Source organism: Aulonocara stuartgranti, assembly GCF_965226115.1.
Source record: "Aulonocara stuartgranti genome assembly, chromosome: 8".
Taxonomy (NCBI): domain Eukaryota; kingdom Metazoa; phylum Chordata; class Actinopteri; order Cichliformes; family Cichlidae; genus Aulonocara; species Aulonocara stuartgranti.
The window spans coordinates 14,006,872-14,023,790 of record NC_138959.1 but is presented as its reverse complement, the minus strand read 5'-3'; the positions used below and the strand labels follow the sequence as shown (position 1 = coordinate 14,023,790).

The window sequence follows — 16,919 nt, the reverse complement described above, 5'->3', positions numbered from 1 at the left end:
TTACCATGTCCGCGTGTTCACGTCGTATCGGTAGAGGTCATCGACAAGGCCGTATTTGTTGGCGGGCAGAGCTTTATAGCCGCCATGAACGTAGATGCTGCCACTACCGCTGTCATACGTGCTGCTGTGGCCGTAGCCTCCCTGGGGAATGGCACCTTTGGTCTCGGGCACCAACCACGTGTTGGACCCTAAAAAGAAAATATATGAAGACATTTTTTATAGGGAAAAAATATATATACAATTAGATCTCTCCTAGTAGAATCGAAGCAGACAGCTGGGCTCTTGTATCTTGATGCTTCAAACACAGATTTTCAGGGATGGTTTACATGGCTGCTGTTTATACTTTTTTATTTATTGTTTACACTGAAAAAAAAAAAAAGAAATAAAACAGGACACTTAGACTCTGCTATCCAAAAATTCAGTCATGAAATATGGTGTTTTTGGATTCACAAAGTATTTGCTGGCAGGTTTTAAATTAAAAAAAAAAAAAAAAAAGATCCCAGAGAAGTCTACAATTATGAGTGGATACCATCCACTGCAGTTTGGAAGCACAGCCATACTGGGTTTGCTTGCCAGGGCTTTTAAATTTATCTCAGTGCTAAGGGAAAGCTACAGAGAGCTGATAGATAAGCAGAAACAAAACGTGAAAGAGTCTGCACTTGAAAGCTGTGACTCACTCAGGTTGTACTCCTGAACATTGCTGATATAGCTGTAGATGGGGGAGTAGCCAAAGATGACGAGCATGATAGTCTCGCCGCTGTCCAGTGGGACGCAGTGGGCCGAGTGTCCTTCCACGGCGTATATCTGAGCTTGGGCCGGTGGGCCGACCACAGGGTTTCTCCGCTGCCATGTCCGATTGGGTACATTGAAGACCCACAGCTCGTCCGTCACGTTTTCCCAGCCGGCTTCCAGTTTTCCACCAAACATGTAGATATCATCCTAAACACAGGACGGCATTTATTTAGTAAGCTAAAGAATGTACTCGTCTCTAAACGTGCCATAAATGTGCCTCTAGGACAAGCCTGCGTTTGCTTTAAACTCCATAATTTTAAGTTGTTCTCCTGCTGTTGTTTTAAAATAGTTCTGTGTTTGGAATATGTTACAACATTCAGTTACTCAAAGAAATAAGCAGTTCCTGCTTGAAAGCAACCTTTTCTTTTCTGAAACCACATTTGATTGCTTTTCTTCCCACTTCTCCCAAATATTCCTCCCTCCCAGTCACTGTTGTGGTTTTCTAAATCTGTGTGTGTTTACCTGGCAGGCAGCAAGTGAGTGGCCGTATCTTGGCACGGGGCCACTATTGATGGGAACTGTGTTCCAGATGCCACTCTCAAGGTTGTAGCTGCAGAGAAAAGAAACAGAATTTTACACTTTAAATGCACCTCCAACACACCAAAGAGGGGGGAAAAGCCCTTTGCATATTCACTTTTTGTCCCACTGTGGCTTCATAACATGCCTGCAACGATTCATCGATCAATAATAAAAAAAATTTAAAAATCCTTTTTTTTGCTTTGATGCTTAGTTTAAATTCTGTAGCGCTCCGTCATTTCGGTGTAAGCGCGAGTGTTTCACCCACATAGACCTGCAATAGAAACACATCTAGAAGCATGTGTGTGTGAATACCAAATTAAAACAGCATGAAGCCCAGGCAGGCCCCAGGTTTTAAACAAAAAGACTGATAACAGCAGCACTGAAGATGATGCTGTCACGGTTTAACGTGGAGCCGCCGTCTCTCTACATACAACCCACGAGGAGTGAAGAGGCGGAGCTCTTACTGAGACTGTGAGCTCAGGTGGAATGAAACATTTTTATCACGTCCAAAACAATAGCGTTTGTTCCTGTAATCACCATCAAGAGCTGGCCGAAATCCTTCATCAAACCACCTGATCAACAACCTCGACGAGAAGAAAAGCAAACTTCGTAGCTGCTCCACCCACCGCCCTTTGTTTTACACAACAATGTACAGTAAAGCTACAGACACTACATTCAAATTTGCAGATAAACTATTAACTTAGTCTGATGCGATTAAATTAAGCAACTCGCTGACGGGAGCCTTCCCACTTTATACTGCAGAGATACCTGCAGCAAGCAGGATGAATATAAAGGGGGGCATGGGGTGTTTCAAGGCTCTCATTATATAATTTTCCAGATTTATAATGAAATTATTGCTGTCAGCATTAATCTAGTTAATACGACGTTAACAGCATAACCGCGTTAACACGGCAAATCCCCGTTAGCGAGTTAACGTGGATAACCCCATGCAAGGCCTGCACGGCATCAACGCATTAGTGCGGTTAGCTCGTTAACGCATTAGCGGTGTGCAGCCCTCTCACGGGGCCGTGTTAACTCGCTAACGGGGATTTGCCGCGTTAACGAAGTTATGGCGTTAACGTCATATTAACAAGATTAATGCTGACAGCACTAAATGAAATAATATAAAACATTGTTAATTGCATTCTATTATTATTTAAAATATAAAAATGTAAGTTTACAATCAAAATGTACATTGTTAAAATCTACGCTATTATAGTGTCTTGTTTTCTAATATAAGTTTACCTCAAGGTCTTTAGATTTAATCGAGCTGAACATTTTGCTGTGCAAAAAATCTAGCAGGCTGGCAAATGCATACATTACTGTTGGCTGCCATTAACATCCAAAAAAGACACACAAAAAAAAAAAAAAAAAAGCACACCTGGTCACATCATCACACATTAGCAATTTAAACAAGGCACTCCAGGAGCAACAGGAATCATAACACATGGTGATGAACAAACACTGAGCAGATGGTGAGAGCTCGTCAGCTAAACTGCGAGAGAACTCTGAGCGTGTGCCATATTTCTCAGTTTTTACAGAAGTAGTCCCAAAGAAATTTAAGATGCTGGAGGTGGAGGAAAAGAGGAAAACCACAGAGAAGGTTTGTGGATATAGTGAGAGAGGACATGCAGAGAGTTGGTGTGACAGAGGAGGAGGCCGCTAGGGATAGGGGGAGAAGGAAGAAGGAGGAAGATGATCTGCTGTGGCAAAAGAAAAAGAAATCCCAAAGAAATTTGAGTAGGTCTTTTTTTCCTGTGCCAAGTACAGCACATACACAACAATCTGAGACGAGACATAACACGTTAAAAGTATACAGGGTAAAATAAATAAATGCATAAAAAGCACATCGAATATGAACTTTCATTTTAACTGCAAACCTTTCACATATTAAACCAGCGTACAGACACCTAAACCACAGTCACCACTTGATAATTTCAAACGACTTCTGCATAACTGGGACAAAACACACTGCAGCTGTTCTCAATAAGAAGCTGGTGAATAAAGTATAAGACATTCTCTAATGTCTCAGAGTGAAGGGGAATAACTAAAAGAGAGCCGTAGCGATCCACAGCATATCGTAGCGAGGCAAAGGCGTAAAGTAGTGCCCCTTGACAGCCCTGCAAACGCTTCCACACCACCATCCAAGTACTTTAAATATTAAATTCTCAATTTGGCCTTCATGAGAGCAGCACATACACCATCACAATGTAAGTCACGGACACCTAAACTCATCTGCAATTTTTGTCGGGGAATATAAGGAAATCTTTGCTTAGCCATACATTGTGTGTGAGCAAAACCCCAAATAAGCAATGGTGGTTTTTCTATTCAGAAACACATCAACAACATACAAAGTGAGAAAGCTGCTCGAGGAAAAACCTCTACTTACTTAAGAATCATCTGGAATGAGCTGTAGTTGAAAGTGTATCCCCCCACCACCCACATGACCTTTTCTTGCACCATAGCCATATGGGAGGCTCTGGCGAGTGATGTGCCGAAGGGCTTGACGCTGGGGAGGACCCAGAAAGATTCTGTTGACGGTACGGTCAGCGAACAGTCCGGGCCTGCAGGGACATACAGGAGAGCAGCAAAAGCAAAGAAATTATAGCTCAGGAACAATAAACACCAATGCTCATATGTACAAAAATCTCCAAAATCAATAATATTATAGTCTCTTTTATATCTGCTCCATGGCAACTTAATATTTGCATGATGCAATTCTTCATTAGCACCTGCCAGCTACTTTCATAATTACCCACTGAAACCTTAAAAAGGAAACTGGTTGCTCTCAAACCTCAAAACCCATAAACAGAGGAATGCAATTCAACAAACATGACAGTCAGAGAGAAGTAAACATGTTAGACTGTGCGATCGGAGGCCATAACAAAAAAAAGAAGAGATCTCAGCTAATGAGTCTGTCAAGTTTCATCACGCAAAAGAATTTTGTTTCCTTCAGCTCGAGGCGCATAATAATGCACAGGCCTGATCAGTGTGCTGCTAATCAGCATTACAGTACAACACAAGCTTACAACATAAAACCACCGCAGCCTTGCAGACCGCAGCGCACGTGGGAGGAGTCCATCTTTAGTACACCTGATTGCAAAATACGTTGAGAGATGGTGTGATATAAGATTTGTTTTGGAAAAAATGAATTTTGTGTATGCCGCTTCAGAAATATGCCACAGGGTTAGATCAGAGTGAGTAGAGCTGTTCCAAATAACCTTAAGAGGTTTTTTTAGCATCTGCAAAAGATCTGCAGCTTGCTCCCACCTTGCCAGCTGTCATTGCAGACACAAAGCTTCTCCCCTGTGAGGTCGCAGTAGCCGTGGTCAGGGCTGCCGCAGTTGTTTCTGCAATAAGGGATGTCACAGGCTTCGCCTTTCCAGTACTTGTCGCATTCACAGTACACTCTGCTGGCAGCTGAGTTCCCAGGTGTGCACTTCCCGTGGCCGGAGCAGTTATTGGGACAAGAGTTGATCCTGGACAAATATGATTTGGATTAGTACTCCAACACAGACTGAGGATGACTGAGGGGTGTTATCAGTTAGTGGAACAAAAAGACTGGAGAGACATAAAAACTGTTTAGCATGTCACTAGAAAAACAGCTATAAGGACACGAAAGCCTGAAAACAGTTTGCTGTCATCTATAATTAGAAAGACACCTAATCATTAGAATTGTGACGCCGATAATTACTCACAAGGTAAGTACTTACGAGTAAAATATTTCAAATCCTGTGAGGTTATAGGCAGCATCGCTGAAAAAGTGTAATAGTGCGTAGCCTGAAGTCGTCTCAACCTCAGGAACCGTCTCATTACCTCGTATCTCGGGCACGATGAGACCGCTAGAGAAACACAAAAAAAGAATCAGTATTACTTTCTCGAAATTTGCACCAGTTCTAAATTGCAAGCAGAAATTGGTAACTCTCTGCAGTCGACTTGAACTTTTGTTGCATGTGTCTGACTAAACAAACACAGAAGAAGAGTCTGGAGACCTTGACTCCAAAATTTTAACAATTTTTTTTCATGACTTTATTTCATTTATTCTTTTATTTTACAAACCAATACTGATTTGTTAAGAGTGCACACACTGGTTACAATGTGACAGAAGAGTAAAAGTATTTCATCTGTATCGAGGAATAAAGTAAGACGTAAGCGACTCACCTGAAAACAGCAACTAGAGGAGCATATATCGAGTCTCCATCATAGACATACATGTGGTCCCAGCTACATTCTGTGGCAAAGTGGTTGAATCTTAAGCGAAGAACTGCATTTGGACTGAAGAAGAGAAATAACAATAGAATCACGGTTCAGGTTTTAATGGAAGCTAACTAGATTACTGTTTTTTTTAAGTGCTTTTCAGTCTTATTGACCACTCCAATCACTTTTGCACACATTAATGCATATTTATAATGACTTTTCTTGGCAAACAACCCATCATCTTTCATCCTTTCCTACACACTCGCTAATATGGGTTGAGTTCAATATCTTACCGAAGGACACTAACACGACACACAGTTGACCCTACGATTAGTAAACGCCCCATTAAATCTCCTGAGTCACGGTGTAGTGATGAGCAGCATGCAAATTTATCGTAAGAATTTAGATCAAGGACTGTTAAACTTTTCATTGCCAGTGACCCTGCACAGGGAAGACGCTTTTCCAAGAAGCTCATCTCGGTTACAATATTACTTTAGTTGGCTTTGGCCCAACATTATCTGACACAGTGGCCTGACTCAACTATTTCATCAAGATCCCCAGTTAGCTGTCTAATAAGCCCAGTTACAGCAGCAATAACGCCTGGTCACACCCTGAGAGAAGTGAGTAATTTCAATATAGTATGATGTGTCACAATTCACAGTTTCCATTGCCCTAAGGAGGAAATAAAAGGCATATACTTTTTCTTTTAAACAACAGAAATTTTGCATATATGTTCCAAAATAATCACTAAATTATTCTGAAGACCCAATGGCTATGGTTTATGGGTACAGGGTAATCTTGGGAATATAGCTTGAGAACCAGCGCTACTTCAAGATGCTCAAAAATGTTTCTTTTTCTTTAAACAGATACCACTGCATGATTTTTTCCGTTTCAGCTGAACCATCTTAGTGAATATAAACTGTTTATTGCAATCGTGGTTTCCTGTCTGTCCTGGAGCAGCTGCTGTTGCCGTGACAATAAATAGCATCAACAGGTAAGGTAAAGGTTATTCTTTTCTCTGAATGATGATCCTTGTTAAACATATTAAACTTTCAAAATGCCAGAGCCAGCCAGCTTTACACTACATTACCTAAGCAACAAAAGCATACCCGTCGCCATAGAGATGCTGATGAGCTTCAATTAATTGCATTAATCAGTTTGCACTACATAATAAATTCTGCATACCCAGCATCTACACAACACAATGATTTACATAAATACTTACTAGCCCTCTATGAGCCAGGTGCACTTGGTTTTGTACTTGTAGTTGATTGGACCATCTGTGAGGTATCCTGAGGGTTCTGTCAGCCTGAAAAATCACAAAATTAAAACAGCACAGTTACATTTGGTTAAATTCAAGTATTTGCGGGGAAGAAAAAAAGATTTCTGACTGGTACGTACATCAGTCACCCTATCACTTTTAAACAAATTTTCGAGTCTGACAGAGAAGTTATATGTGATTCTGAATTGATATTAAGTTGTAATATCAATCAAATATTTTGTACGCAGATAGATCTATTGGTGTTTCTCTAAAAAGATGTCTTGTCTGTTTGTCTCTGCCCATAAATGTTGACATGGGTGTCCAAACACAGCACAACACACAGTATTCATATCCAAAGGTTCAATTTAAGACCCCAGAAAATAACTGTCTCCCCAAGAAAAGTCCCAGTCAACCAAAACATCCAATCACTTGTCTCCTGAGAAGGTGCCAAACAAATTAGCAGTGTGTCACAATGATAGAGAACTTCTAAATGGCCATACATCACTGTCCCATATCAAAAGAAATACGAGTTAAATCCCCCCCAATCCCCTCTTATATTTTGGTTAGATTTTTCCACGATAACTGACTAAAGATTGGTTGTAATTCATAAAGACAGATGATGTGTATGAGTTTCAGATAATAATGCATCATAAAAGCAGACATTAGGGTAAAGATATGGCTGAGGTGTATTTACAGTCTCATAAATAACTCCTGAAGGTGAACACTAAACTCAAATTAACTATCAAACAGTTTTGGCCGTGTAGGTTTGAGCGTATCCAGGGAAACACTAGTCTGTCCTTCAGCGTATCAAGAGTCTGTGTGCTTTTCATCAACCACACCGCACTAGCAAGAAATTAATCTGCAATCCACCTTCAAGAAAGGAATTCACACTTGTTGGTGCTAGGCGGCAATGTGTAAATGTTCCTATTCCTAATCATAACAGAGTCTAAAAGATAAAGATTCATTAGTTTGTGTGTCTGCTGCTGATGGGAGGTTACTCTCTGACAGCATGCCTGATGACAACTTATAGCAAACCCAGGGCACATTGAAAGAGGGGTAATTACTGTGATCGAGGTACTTCTGTTCCACAGAGTGCTCCTTAAGTGTGTCAAAAGGTCATTATAAGCGTCTGTGAAGATGAACATCATTATTATTATATATTGCGAACATTTTAATCTTTCCTCGTTTTGTCACTTTGTCTCTGCCTCCTTCCTTTAGTACTTTGCACACAAGCCTTGACTTAGTGGCCTTATTACTATGTAGCCTTGATAACTTCCTGTGCAGATCAGCAGAGGAACAACAGCTGATAAATATATCAGTCACATCCTCAGTTGGATTTTAGTTAAAGCTAGGTGATGACAGATGTTTCCTCGCATCCACTGCGGGCTCCGCCTTCAGAAAAATAAAACCCAGTTGTACTCATTTGTTTAAAGACTGTATCTGGAATCCATATCAGCAAGCGAGGTGCGAAGTCAATAATGACATGGTACAGTCATGCTTTTCTACCCCATGCTCTCATGTGTCGACTGAACTCAACATTGCAATGGCAACATGGCTCTTTACACATTGCCCCCCTTGTGTGGGAGAGAACATGACAAATAATAAAAGGCATGAAAACATTTAAGATCAAACATTTGACAGCACTTGTATAAATAAACATCTATGAACTTTACACTTGAAGGACGCAATGATAAATAATGAATGCATGGGTTTTCTATTACTAAAGCTGGACCTCTTTAAAGTTAATAAAACTGAAGTGAGTTTGCCTGTGGCGTGCAATCACTTTCTCATCAATACCCCCCCCCCCCCAAAAAAAAAAGTTGAGTGAACACAGGTGTGTTTGTCCAGTTAAACGATCCTCCCCGACACTGCTGTTTAAAGGATAAACAGCAGGCAGACTGGGTCAAAGTGGTTCCTAACCTACTTTTTTTATAAACAGATCACTTTACAAGCAATCAGACACAGAAATTTAATTTTAAGGGCACTTACTTGAACCTCCCCTGGCAGTGCTGGCACTGGTCTCCCACCCATCCCCGGTCGCAGACGCAGGAGCCGTTGATACATTTTCCAGAGAGGCAGTTCTTTTCGCACGCTTTCGCCGGGGATGCATGAGTGACCAGTACAAAGTAAAACAAAACGTAGACCAACAAGTATCTGCTGATACCTCGCAAATCGCTGTGGATGGTCAGCTTGGGTCCAAAAATAAAGAGTTTAGGTTTACAGTTTCTCCCAGGATCCATTTCCCCCCCCTTCTCCACCGAAAACCGGGGCCTTGAGGTCTACTTTGGGAGAAAGCCTCGGATATTTAGGATGTTTTAATTATAACGAAAAAGTCCTGCATATTCGCTGAGTGATGTGCATACTTAAACGAAGGGCTTTAGCTAAGCCTGCTTACAAAGATTTGGGAGAAAATTGGCTAAGAAGTCGCAATGTTAGCTAAGTGTTTACAAAAGCTGCTTGGTTAACCGCATGCATAGATTTGGAGTGGGAGGAATTCCCTTCACCCTACTTCTTGTTGGAAGAACCTAGCTAAAAAGCCGACCATCGATTAAAGCTATTCAAGTAGCCTAGTCGATTAATACTTTGACAAGTTAAATTTGTTAGCATATGTAGCTTATTGGCTGTCTAGCCTCTGCTCGGTAATCTAACGTTACTGCATTGATTCAATACCATTCTCTCCCAAATGCCATTTGAGCAGCCATTTTAATGCGTAAACAATCCCACGGACTGAAAAGGGGATGCACACTTTAACATACGGCAGTCCTTCCACAGGTCGTAACACTTTCCCGGATATTTTCCACAGACGAACAAAGAGGTTGTAGCGTGTGAAGCCCAGGACCCGGAGAGCAGGCTGCCGCAGTGAACATGGATGTGGTGACTGCGATGTGGAAACAGCAGTGCTATTCTTGCCGACCGGAGAGAGCGCTGGGTAAACACTTTGAACTGTTGTTGGTCCTGTTAGTCTATTCCCAAAACGACTGCAGCATCCTTAAACGTATATTTCCTTGGCGACACTGTCTGGTGTTGTGTCCTTGTACTCCAGTGGGGGGAAAACCACGCCGTTGCTCTGAAAACATGACAAGAACTACAGCTGCGATGGATTTGCTAGCGCAGCGACACTAGACAGTTCCTCAGGTTAAAGAAAAACCAAACACAGCCTGCGCATGCGTACGGGAATGGAGTTCATTTAAAGGTAGAGTGTCGGAAATCTTTATAACTAGGCTATGCGGCAATTAAATCCTATTAAGCTTTATACGGTCAAGCACACTGTTGTGTCCCGCTGACATATTATTTATTCTTAAAGCATCTCACAGGCAGAAGCCAGTAACGTACGGAACAGCTGTCACGTGATTATAATCACTGTTCAAAAAGTTGTTACATCTCTCTCCACGTGTAATAAATGTAAATACTAATAATAATAAAGGCCCCCCCCCCCCCCTTATTTATGTGATTTGACCTTGTTTAAATACACAAAACTGAAGCAAAACTTACATGTTTAGGCTATATTTAGTTATTTAGTAGATGTACCGCAAATAATTTAATTTTTTTTCCAAACGTGTTTTGTTTTTGTTTGTTTGTTTATTACTAGAGGTAATATATGCAAAAATACATGTAAAGATAAAAGTAACAGTGGATGGTATGTTGCAGTCACATTTAACAGTCACATGTTGTAGTCCATGTGTAATGGACGGAATTTCTTACATCCCTAGGGGATTCAGAAATACTGGGAATAGTTGGTGTACAAAAGGTCATGCATCAGGTGTAATGAGGCCTCTTTGTCTCCCTTAATGATGGAGGCTGATTGAACAGAGTGTCCCAAGCTGCATGTGTACAGTAATTGTACCACTGGTGAGTTGAATTTTAAGGTTTGGCACTCCCGGGTGCTTTTGCACTTGCTGCAGTAGGTGCTGGTGGGTTAAGGGAAAAGCTAAACACAAGTATTTTTTTTCAAGCTGGATGCTTTACTATAGCTGAGACAGAGAGACTAATCTCAAAGCAGTTCTTCAAGAATCATAAACCTACAGCTGCCTGGGCTGTGTGGACAAGAATTTCTGGTATTAACTGAGCACATATGTGTATAAACCCATGATATTTTTATAGTAGTTAAATTTGTGCTGTGTCTGAGTCTAATTCTTTTTTTCTCTCTCTTTCCAATTCTAGTCAAGTGCTGATTATTTTACACTTTTAACTGTTAAACTGTTGTTTGTTCTCTTGGTGATTTGTCCTAATGATTTTTAATCATGGCCCTTCTGTCTTCTTCAGAGTTTCCTAGTGGCAGCCAGTCTGCACACTTGGGGCAGTATGGTTTATGGTGGCTGTGCAGTAGTATTGGAGTGTGATCATTTAGTTTGTGTGAGTGGTAACTGTACTGCAACCTCCATCTGCCCTCTTTTTTGCAGCATAACCTTTAGCAGGGTCAGTGGATTTTTTTTAATTAATTGATTTGCATCCCCTAAATGTTTATAAAATGAATAAAAGCGCTAAAGTTTTGATAACGATGCCACATTACTTTATTGAATTCTATTCATACATTTTGCTATAATTTACTGGGCATTATTATCCTGGAGGTGGTGGTGGAAAAACAATTCAGCAAAACTTGAGGTTTGCATATGATTTTGAACAATTTGGTTTTAATAATTTTTCACAGCTCTGCTATGCACGTATAACCTCTGCATTTTAAGTACTTATACTGCAGGATCAATTCGTCTGTAAAGAGTTTATTACTCTCTGACACTCATGGTTGGTAAAATAAATCAGTGACGAGGTCACTGTGTGACCGCAGCTTTTTTTAAAAGTCATTTATCCTTCAAATGTTTGAAGATGCTCTATTGTGACTGTGCCCTACGTTAGATCCAGCCTGCCTCTGTGGAGAGGCACTTGTCTTTGTTTGGGAATGGGGCTCTCTATTGTGGTGACAGCTGCCAAGCTGAAGAAGCTGACACACAGCAAAGTATGCAGTTTCTGGATGCAGCTGTGAAGAGAGTGATATGATAGGTTTACTTTTATTTTTCTATACCATGCATATGGTGATTCATTGACAGATGGATCCTGGTATCTGCTATAGTAGATTTGAAATGGGTATAAAATAGGATGGACATCTACACCTTAACTGTACTGGCATTGTAATCAATAAATTAATGTTTTAAATCACAATTACACTGTTTTTGAGTTACAACCCTTCAATTAAATATATGTTCTTTGTTAGGTAGATAATTTTTTGGGGAAAAAGCCACATTTTTGTAGTTTTGCCTTGGTACACCACCACAGTGCAATTTAACTAAATCAATGTTTGAGTTTTACAAAAAGTTTACATTGACTGTTCAGGAATTGCAGCCAATTTTATACAGCCTCTCATTCTCAGAGCCTCAAAATTAATCAGACAACTGCCCGACAAGCAGTTTCACAGCCAGGGGAGGCCCCTTCTCTTGTTATTTCATGACAACCGTGCAGACAGAAACAGACAGAATATGTGAAGTTCATTCAGAGTGTTGAATTTGCATTTTACAGCTTTTCACTGTAATTTTAAATTTGAGGCCCAAAGAAATGTCAGTGCAACAATCTAGTAGATCCTTAAACAGAAAGAACTCACTAGGGAGTTCAGCAATAGCAGAAAGTCTCAAAGACTACAGAAGACCACTAAAGTGCATGAATTGTTAACATGGGTTAAAGAAATTACTTCACAACATCTAACCAAACCAAGGATGCTCAAAAACAGGTGTATCAATGACATAGTCTACAATGAAGAGGTAACTTCATAAATGAAAAGACAAATGGCTTTACAAGAAGGTGCAAACTGCTGGTTACACTCAGAGTCAGAGTCTGAGTCTGCACAGCTCCCAGAAAGAAAAAAAAAACTGTTTGGATAGATCAAACCTAAGATTTGCTTGTACTAGGATGATAGGAAGAAAAGCTTGGAGGAAAGAAACAACATGATGGTGGCAATGTGATAGTATGGTCACGTGACTCATGGCCACTAATGTTTATTGATTGAGTGACTGCTGATAGAAGCAGCAGGATAAATTCTGATATGTAAACTGCTATACTCTGCTCAGATTGAACCGAATACAGCAAACCAGTGTGAATGGACAAAAAACTAAGACAGTATAGCCAATGGACCTTTTTTCAGTTGCTGGAGACAAAAACAGAAAGTCTGAAAGCAGCAAGTCAAAGCAGCTGCAGTAAATTCCCAGCAGAAGATCTCAAGGGCGAAACCACAGCATTTGGTGATGTCGGGCAGTCACTGACTGCAAAGGATATTGATCCAAGTATTAAAACAGCCCTATTATTAAGTCCTCTGAAAATGGAGTGGGGGTTGTGTGAACAGTTAATGCTAAAAATCTCTTTAATTAAAGCTGGAAAACTGCAATTCAATCACATGATAACTGATTGATTTCAAATCCTTAACAGCAATTGTTTAGCAGATTTATTTCTGCACTTCCACAGCTTCACCTGCAGGTGCCACTGTTGCACAGCCACACGTTAAACGAATATTGCAATGTGACGAAGCCTCTTTTAATTAATGCATAATCAACAGCAACACTAAAACAGATTTTGCAATAAGGTTTATCTATACAGGGTGATCTGCTGGTTTTCCTTTAAGACAGAAAACTGTGCACAGTTATGCTACATTACTAACAAGTGCAGCATGAAATTCCTCCAGAAACTGACCTTACATTCATTTATACTGCAGTTTACAGCTTTTTCATATTTTCAGACACATTGTTGACTATATGTTGTCATAACTCAGTCATCATTCAAGTACTTGGAAGTGAGTAGCTGAAATCCTGTTTTATAAACTATAAGCTTCATCCCAGTTTGTGTTAGAGTCAGGGTTAATCTAATATGTGTATTTTGGATACTGTGGAGATACAGAAATTCTTTTATTGCTGCCATATAATCTGCATCATTATAATTGCATTAATAACATTCTTTACAGCATTATTTCATGTAATAATATTTCTCACAGTATTGATACTGCATTACAGCTGTTTATTGAAGATGTCCATTTGAGGATCCTTCCATTATGTTAACTTTTATTACAAGTACGGTTAGAAGTATTTTATACACATTGCATATCTGTGCTTATTTTGAGTTGATGTTCGGTTCATTAAGGGTCTTAAGCTTCACTGGCGTGACTGTCCAGGTGATACATGCTGAGGGAAACTAGAACATAGAAGGATAACTGCAATGCATGCTTGCAGTACATATAATACATATAATCTAGGAATGTGTCCGGCCTGAGACCTTAACTCATTTGGTGTCTTACTATATTTTATTCTACTTGGTAACAGATGATCAGAGTCAATAATTAGCCTCAGAGACCCTGAGGGCTTGAAGTTTATTACCTTGTATGGAAGGTTTTATAGAAAAGAGAAGTTCTATGTCTGCTTATAGCTATTAAAGATGTACGATAAACTGTGACTAATGTCTGGAACCTATTTTAATCTGTCATTTACGCCATGGGGGGGCTTGTACCCCACTGCTTTATAAGTATCCACAACATGTATTTTGGTCAGAAGACATATGTTGATGTTTTCTCCGGGCTGTTAATAAACTCAACGTTTGATTGCACTTTTTTGGGGCCTCCGTGGTTTGTGACACTGCTCTACATTGATCAATTTTGCGACAATACTTACAATCCAAACTGTTAGTGATTTTATTCAGAATATAATCCTTTAAGAAAATTCTATCAAAACTTTTTCCAGGCTATCAAAAGTCTGGTAGACAGCGTTTTAGTTCCCTCAAAAAGTATTGCCTTAGAATATCCTCAACCTTCACGCGAGCCACCCAGACTCTTTGAAATCTGAAGAACCACTGTTTATTTTTCAAAGAGGTTAAATCATGATCATACAAGAACCAAAAACAATATTATTCAGTTTTGACTTAGATCTCCTCCACTTAAGCCATGGTGAGAGCCTGCTGGCGTTTAGTCAGGTGCACGCACCTCTGTGGTGCAGGGAAATAGGCACCATCTCTACAAGGTGTAGTATTTCTAAAGCCAGTGCCCTCTACATTCTTCTTCTAACTTTTCCCAAAAAACAGGGAGGTAGAGCAGAGTCATTGGGTTTGACTTTTGCTGGAAATTCCCAGACCTAACAGTGAGTAGACGGCACATGGTTTAGACTGGGTTAGATGAAAATGCTCATATAAATGGGAGGTCTTTTTTCAAGGGGATTGAAGTGGTGCTTTATGTGTCTTTATATACAGTGGGGCAAAAAAGTATTAGTCAGCCACCGATTGTGCAAGTTCCCCCACTTAAAATGATGACAGAGGTCAGTAATTTGCACCAGAGGTACACTTCAACTGTGAGAGACAGAATGTGAAAAAAAAATATCCATGAATCCACATGGTAGGATTTGTAAAGAATTTATTCGTAAATCAGGGTGGAAAATAAGTATTTGGTCAATAACAAAAATACAACTCAATACTTTGTAACATAACCTTTGTTGGCAATAACAGAGGTCAAACGTTTACTATAGGTCTTTACCAGGTTTGCACACACAGTAGCTGGTATTTTGGCCCATTCCTCCATGCAGATCTTCTCGAGAGCAGTGATGTTTTGGGGCTGTCGCCGAGCAACACGGACTTTCAACTCCCGCCACAGATTTTCTATGGGGTTGAGGTCTGGAGACTGGCTAGGCCACTCCAGGACTTTCAAATGCTTCTTACGGAGCCACTCCTTTGTTGCCCGGGCGGTGTGTTTTGGATCATTGTCATGTTGGAAGACCCAGCCTCGTTTCATCTTCAAAGTTCTCACTGATGGAAGGAGGTTTTGGCTCAAAATCTCACGATACATGGCCCCATTCATTCTGTCCTTAACACGGATCAGTCGTCCTGTCCCCTTGGCAGAAAAACAGCCCCATAGCATGATGTTTCCACCCCCATGCTTCACAGTAGGTATGGTGTTCTTGGGATGCAACTCAGTATTCTTCTTCCTCCAAACACGACGAGTTGAGTTTATACCAAAGAGTTCTACTTTGGTTTCATCTGACCACATGACATTCTCCCAATCCTCTGCTGTATCATCCATGTGCTCTCTGGCAAACTTCAGACGGACCTGGACATGCACTGGCTTCAGCAGCGGAACACGTCTGGCACTGCGGGATTTGATTCCCTGCCGTTGTAGTGTGTTACTGATGGTGACCTTTGTTACTTTGGTCCCAGCTCTCTGCAGGTCATTCACCAGGTCCCCCCGTGTGGTTCTGGGATCTTTGCTCACCGTTCTCATGATCATTTTGACCCCACGGGATGAAATCTTGCGTGGAGCCCCAGATCGAGGGAGATTATCAGTGGTCTTGTATGTCTTCCATTTTCTGATGATTGCTCCCACAGTTGATTTTTTCACACCAAGCTGCTTGCCTATTGTAGATTCACTCTTCCCAGTCTGGTGCAGGTCTACAATACTTTTCCTGGTGTCCTTCGAAAGCTCTTTGGTCTTGGCCATGGCGGAGTTTGGAGTCTGACTGTTTGAGGCTGTGGACAGGTGTCTTTTATACAGATGATGAGTTCAAACAGGTGCCATTCATACAGGTAACGAGTGGGGGACAGAAAAGCTTCTTACAGAAGACGTTACAGGTCTGTGAGAGCCAGAGATTTTCCTTGTTTGAGGTGACCAAATACTTATTTTCCACCCTAATTTACGAATAAATTCTTTACAAATCCTACCATGTGAATTCATGGATTTTTTTTTCACATTCTGTCTCTCACAGTTGAAGTGTACCTCTGGTGCAAATTACTGACCTCTGTCATCATTTTAAGTGGGGGAACTTGCACAATCGGTGGCTGACTAATTACTTTTTTGCCCCACTGTATGTGTGCAAACATGGCCCAAGATTCAATGAGAGTTTCAGTGCTAATTTGGAGCAATGTTGGTGACCTCTGTCCTCTGATTCACAGCCGAGGAATGCTCTTTGTGCTTCAATCAGCAGCAGAACCAAGGAGAGTAGCCTAGTCCACAGCAGGGCCCTTGACTCAAAAATGCAGTCACATAAACCTCAGGTGTTTAAAATCTCGCCACTGCTGTTACACAAATACATGCAAATACCTCTCTCTCTCTCTCTCTCTCTCTCTCTCTCTCTCTCTCTCTCTCTCTCGCTCACTCACACACACACACACACACACACACACACACACACACACACACACACAC

General features: G+C 40.7%; 1 protein-coding gene across 1 annotated transcript in view; it reads right to left on the bottom strand.

Moving 5' to 3' along the window:
• Nucleotides 1–9,937, bottom strand: part of atrnl1b (attractin-like 1b) — a 72,026-nt gene extending 62,089 nt beyond the window's left edge. The window contains exons 1-9 of the mRNA XM_082544188.1: nt 8,759–9,937; nt 6,734–6,817; nt 5,473–5,586; nt 5,025–5,153; nt 4,582–4,790; nt 3,701–3,875; nt 1,255–1,342; nt 678–939; nt 5–188 (exon numbers count right to left, since the gene is read on the bottom strand). Of these exons, the coding sequence (XP_082400314.1) occupies nt 5–188; nt 678–939; nt 1,255–1,342; nt 3,701–3,875; nt 4,582–4,790; nt 5,025–5,153; nt 5,473–5,586; nt 6,734–6,817; nt 8,759–9,009 (1,496 nt within the window). The 5' untranslated portion in view covers nt 9,010–9,937. The remainder of the gene's footprint in view (nt 1–4; nt 189–677; nt 940–1,254; nt 1,343–3,700; nt 3,876–4,581; nt 4,791–5,024; nt 5,154–5,472; nt 5,587–6,733; nt 6,818–8,758) is intronic.
• Between the last annotated feature and the right edge of the window lie 6,982 nt (nt 9,938–16,919).